General features: G+C 28.8%; 1 protein-coding gene across 1 annotated transcript in view; it reads right to left on the bottom strand.

Annotated features, from left to right (window-relative positions):
- The window catches only part of LOC106457210 (leucine-rich repeat and calponin homology domain-containing protein 1-like), a 26,962-nt gene that overhangs the window by 15,832 nt on the left and 4,609 nt on the right, over positions 1-6,521 (bottom strand). The window contains exons 3-4 of the mRNA XM_022383044.1: positions 3,057-3,169; positions 1,586-1,723 (exon numbers count right to left, since the gene is read on the bottom strand). Coding sequence (XP_022238752.1) covers positions 1,586-1,723; positions 3,057-3,169 — 251 coding nt within the window. The remainder of the gene's footprint in view (positions 1-1,585; positions 1,724-3,056; positions 3,170-6,521) is intronic.

The raw sequence follows: 6,521 nt of genomic DNA on the forward strand, positions 1-6,521 counted from the left end.
TTTCAGTTAACATTATAAGTCTTTCACATACATAAAATCATATTTTTAGTGAGGTATTTTTAATAACTAAAATATAGAGATGTTCATCAATATATTGAGTATTTGTTTTGAATAATCCATGTGCAAAGTGATTTTTCATGTTATGATTAAAAATATTTTTTCTTCATTTCAAAAATCCCAAAATGTTATTTGTGTAATGTCTAAAACCTCCTAAATACATTTCAAATGTTTGTTTTCAGTAAAACTTAATATTTTATCTGTTATTTTCTCTACCTTAACTCTATACAAGGTCAATCTGACTGACTTCATAACCTCCCACAAATGTAAATAAATCTAAATTACCCTCCTTTTCTTTCTATAATAACTTCAAATAAAGCATGAAACGACATTCGTTTATCCTAAGTAGCTTTAAATTTGTAACATTATACATCTACTTGTAATTAAAATTTATTGTTTTATTGGCCTTTGAACCATGTCCTACTACTATTGTGCATTATAATTTGTAACTCATTTGGGGAACATGCAGTTCATGTTACACTATCAAATTACATTACCCATGAGCTACTCCGAGCTGTTCATATGCATGGCTCGTGAATCATTTTTATTATAATATTAGTATTATTTATTTTACCTAATCTAATCTTAACTAACCTAAAATGATCCCTATTTTTACATTTTAGTTATATTTATAATTATACATAAATAATAAACATGAAAAACAAGAAATAAAATACTTAACTAATCTTTTTTCTTGCTGTCGATTATCGAAGAGAGTTAACCCTAATTTTTTATACTAATGATAGTAATGCACTTAATAATTTTTATTTAATTAAATAATGCACCAAAGAACAGACTAATAACATGCAAAAAGCACAGTTTTCCTGGCTTTCTAACTATGCGACAAGAGTCATTACAAGCTAGCCATTGTGATTCTCATGGGACACAAAGTTAAATTCGAAGAGAAATTGACTATTCTGTGTTCAGAACACAACATTATACAATATATCATTTGATAGGTGAAAACCTGGACTTTCTTTTGGTTATAGGTAATATATAATTAAACATAAGAGAGAACTATTAAAAAATCCTGAAAAAGAGAATGTAACAAGTGGGTGTGGCAAGAGGGGTATGGTTTTCTATTTGATAGCTCTGTAACCAAACAAAATTGAAGGCTATAAAAATTATGGTTTGTCTAAGCAATGACGATTTTATAGTGAGTAATTTACATTTAATTTCATAGTTTCTTGGGAGGGGGGGGATAAAATAGAGATAAAATGCACAGTAAAGGACACCCAGGGCAAGAGGGTTAACACGGTTACAAAATATGTTTTTGCTGCTAGCCTTAAGTAACTACAACAATATTTTTATTTATTTTTTACCATTAACCTTAAGTAATTAATACACAAATTTTTTTAAAAATGGAATAAAAACATAAAAGAAAAAATTAACACTAAGAAACCATCTAGGGTTATAAATATACTGATGAAAGAAAGAAAAATAGACAAAAACATCTATTAACCTATTAGCTAACACCAGGATTACCAACTATTGTATTATACAAGTTTTCAAACAAAAAACTACTTACCACCAAAGCAGAAGGCACATGAATACTGACTAGTGAGTGTGGATAAAGCTGGTTCATCAGCTGGCACAATAGTATACCATCTCGAAGAGCTCCTCCCAAATCATCGGGCAAGGTTACTTTCAGTATATTTTCTATTAACTATTGTATTTCATAAAAAAATAATTAAAAAGATGTTTAGAAACCAACATTAAATAAAACTCATGTAGTGAGCACATGTGTAGTTTCCAATTGGAAAGCAACAATGTTTATGATTTCAAAAACAGTTATTACAGGTAACAAGAAAACAAAATTTTCTTATTATTATTCTAGTTAATGCCTCAAAACCACAATCAACAGATTACAGAAAAATTCACTCTAAAATTCCTTACAATATTAAATGAAAAAACACATTGTAGTAAATGTTGGAATATGATTATTACATTGTTCTTTTTCATTACATATTTTAGTTATTCTACCTAATGCTCAAAAACATTTGGATTTAACATATCACAGATAAAGTTATTCTGACACTTGAAATTCGAAGCTTGTTTACTGTTTCCAAGACAGTATAATAGAAAAGCTTTTACAGTTAAGACTTTAAATCTCTGTTTTTCTTTCAAACAAACCATAGAAATATTTTATAGATAACAAGTGAAGATTGGATTTGTTTACTTTAATAAATCAGGTCAAAGACCCTATTTTCAAAGAAACTTACATAACGTTCCATGCTGTTTTTTTTACTAATTTTTAATTCTTCCTAGGTGAATACATGGTGAAACTATGCTGTGTAAGGGCTGTAAACATTCCATAAATTGTGACTATATTATGTTTTAAACAAGTTCATATCTTCAGCACTTTGGGCAGGATTCTAGTAGGTCTTAGGTACAAATTAGGAAAGTTACAGTCAAAAATAATGTTTCTAAGCTTTAGCATTCTCTAATGATGTTTAATATGAAACCAACAATTATTTCCCTTTTAAGCTTAAAATTGTGCAATATTCATAACATCCTAAATGTTTATAAAACAAAATGTTGGAGTTAATGCCAAAAAATAAATAAATACTAAAATACATAATTGGTTTGGATGCACTTCCATTTTTTTTTTTGAAATGAAAGTTAAAAATGTAGACTTTGTTCATTCCAAGATATGAAACCTCATCAACGTCTCCAGATAACGAGTCTTTAATGACCATTCATTACTAGTACTTTCTCAGTGACAACTCTTACTGTTGCTTACCAAATAACAGATAATAAATCTCTTACAGTTTCTTAATATTGGACCAGATGATAGAGATAACATAGCATTAGATAAGTGTGCCTTTTAAGAGAGAAGTATGTATAAATACACACACAGTCATAGCTTGACACTTTTTAACATTAATGAGACAATTTCTGTTTTTTTCTCATAGGACATGTTAATGTAATTATTCATAAGCTTTTCTGTTAAAGATTTAGGTTATCAGACTAAACACGTCCATTCAAGTATGACTTACTCTTCTTAACTGATCAATTAGCTCCTGTTCTTCTTTAGCACTGTTCAATCTTCTTTTAATGGAGAGGCTGGGAATTACTGGTTCAGTAAATAAACTAGATTGTTTCTTAAAATCTGTTGAAATTCATAAATAACAGATCAAACAAAATTTAAATCAAAATACTTTCCGAATGCATCATATGATTATATTTTTTATGTAGATAAAAAATGAAAATAATGATCCAATTCTTTATATTACATAAATTTTTTCAAATTTGTTTTAAACATGATTAAAACTTGAGATTAAAAAAGTGAAATGGCAGTGAATAAAGTAGAGTATGTCAGTACTACTACCATAATGAATACCATCCACAATCAACATTAAAAAATTTTATTTTTTCATTTTAATATATTGAATAAACATATATCAATTAAAATCACAAGCAGTTACTAACTAGCTAACTTAACAAACAAGTGTATATATTTTTTATGATATTGTCAAGCCATGTATATGATGTACGAAAATTAACTATGAATATATATATATATATATATATCACAGAATGGGTCAAAAATGCATATCTACATCAACTAAGTAATTTTTTGGAAGTTTTGGAACTTAGTTATCCAGTGAACATCAAAACTGAAAGTTAACTTTTGTACTTATACTGCTAGATGTTGTTTGATTTGTGTTTTCATGGTGGAAATTCAGGATTTTTTTTAAATATTCCCTTGTAGAATTAAGAACTTAAAACTTGTATACTATTAAAATATGGATTATTAACTAAGGTTTTATGCTATTCTAATTGGTATAACATAAACAAAAAGTAGTATAATAAAAGTTTGAAGGTAAGACTAAAACCTTGTGTCATGCGCAGTAAAGAATACCCAGGGCGATAGGATTAATACAAATATATTTTAATATACAACCAATAATACAATTTACAATAACAGTTATTACAAATAATGATTTATATATAAAAGTTTTACAAACTTACAAGCAATATAGTCTTCTTTCTAGTCTACAATTTCCTAGTTGAACGAGTTAATTTTCAGTTGATGTAAATACAATTGACTTAATAAAGAGCTAGCTAGCTCTGTGGTCTTCACTGATCACATGCCAAATTTTTCCCAATGATTAAGTTAGGTAATGTTTTCATAAAAGAACTAATGTCCGATGTGAATCCACTGAAGTTAAATGTTTTGTAACGTTCGAAATTTATAAATGTTCCTGGTCAAATATCTGAAGTTTTCTGATTAACAATCATTATAGCAATCACAGTTATAGCTTCCGAAGTTTATATTATACAAACTATTGGAAAACAATAATAGATACTGTTTTTTGGTGCAGTGCATTGGTTATATTTATAGGTGTGTGGAGAGTTTCTCAAAACTTCAGCTTACACAACAATACTGATGCTACACTAGTGTTTACATACACACATATATTGTTGATTTTTACACTCCAGAATATTCTACAACTTTAGAGAATAGGCAGGAATTTTGCAATACAGATTTAAGTATACATTATTTACATTTCTAAATATAAACTTAGCTTCAACAAATATCGATATCAATATATATATATATATATATATGATAGTACATCCATCACACTGGGTATTTTGTAACAAAACCTAGACAGAAATACTATATGAAGTCCTGCAAATGTCCTTGACCTATTTAAAAGTTGATTTACATGGTTATAAATAAATAATAGATGTGATGTCGTTCTGAGTAGATGTTTTTTTACTCAACATGTGTTTACACAAGCTCTCAGGCACAAAGCCACTTGGCTCAGTAACTAATTACTTCAAAAGACATGAAGCTTTATTTAAAGCAATGTTTTAGACATATTTGTTTTACTTGAAAAGGCTGCTTTTCTACTGGTAAAATTTTTGTATGTGCTTAGTAGGGTTGTGTCTTACTCTAGACAGTAAAGAAGCCAACATACAAGATAATTAAAAATTGAGAATTTAAAATCTACAAATAGCGATCACAAAAAAAAGTAGCAAACAAGGCTGGAGATCTACTGCTGGCAGTTTGCTCAAGCTACAAATCCCTATTATGACTCCACTATAAAATTATTTCAAGTGATATCTACTGTAGTGTAGGATTGCACAGGAATTTTGCAAAAATCTGAGAGTAGCATAAATTTAGTTCGACCTCCTTAATTTTGTTGTGCTTCACTTTTTGCCATAAAAAAATCCAGTGTTTTCCTAGTGTGCTCATTAGATAGATAGGTTCCTGATTTGGCTGTTGAATATCATTACTCGAGTCGCTATTGTTCATCATTAATCAAGTTTTCTGTCTCAACATAGATCTCCACACCCATATTTCAGCAAGGTTTTAATAGTGGACAATTACCATAGTAGACTTTCTTACTCAGACAACGGTGGCGATTCTTTCTACTGTTTCTTATACTTAGCTGAAATCGTGAGAGCGTATTCATCATTTGTTATCACTGCATATAGCACTATTTCATATTGGTATTGATATTTTTAAGTAGTTGGTGTTAAGGTAATGGTTGTAAATGTTGTCGATAATTGGCAACTTACACTAAGTGTGTTACTGTTGTCTATTTTGCAGGCATTATTTGTGTTGCCTTATTCTAGCAAACATTTGTGTTGTTGAAGAACATACATATGTGTCATGTAGACCTAACAAGGTAAGCATGTTATTGTGTCTGTTCATCTCTTTCAACCCGGGCTCGGTCCATGGGACTGACCTCGTAACCATTTTGTGTTTGTTGTAGTTTTCATGCTACAACTTTTAAATTAGTAAGTGAGTGTTAACAAAATTGGGCAGTTTATCAGTAAACATTACAATGCTTTCATATACAAGATATCATATTTTTTTATTAAATCTTAAGGTTTTGTAAAGCAATGTTTCTCTCATGCCTTTTTCTTCTTTTCACATCTAGCCTATCTATCATGTAAAGTAATTTTCATTTTAAGATTAAAAATACTTTTATGAATCAGTAAAGTTTGAAATTTCACATGCGAAACCTTTATAATGTCCGGATAGTTATCAAACATTTCTTAAGAAAAAACTTCGTATTTTATCTGTAATTTTCAGTAGTCAATCTCTGTACGGGTTCGGTGAATTTGACCAATCTCGCAACTACCAGGAAATAAACAAAAATTATGTCTCTTTCATTCTAGAATGAGAACAAATTATAACACAAATACATAAATGTTTGACAAAATAGCTTAAATCTCATAACATTATACATTTATATATATTTATTATTTTCATTATATTGTCCTTTCACCTATGCCTGGCTAACAATACAAAAGTTACAACGACATGGGTCACGTGCACTCATGTTATCATATCGAATAACATAAAAGTCACCTTTGGTCTGTACAAAGTAACTTGTCTTGGTTGTGTTTTAGTCGATTAGTATTTTGTAAAATACAGTCACATTTCAATTATTATACATTACATATGTATATAGATTATTTCTATTTTGAAATACGTTCTT

The sequence above is a fragment of the Limulus polyphemus genome, unplaced genomic scaffold (assembly GCF_000517525.1).
Source record: "Limulus polyphemus unplaced genomic scaffold, Limulus_polyphemus-2.1.2 Scaffold303, whole genome shotgun sequence".
NCBI classification, from domain to species: domain Eukaryota; kingdom Metazoa; phylum Arthropoda; class Merostomata; order Xiphosura; family Limulidae; genus Limulus; species Limulus polyphemus.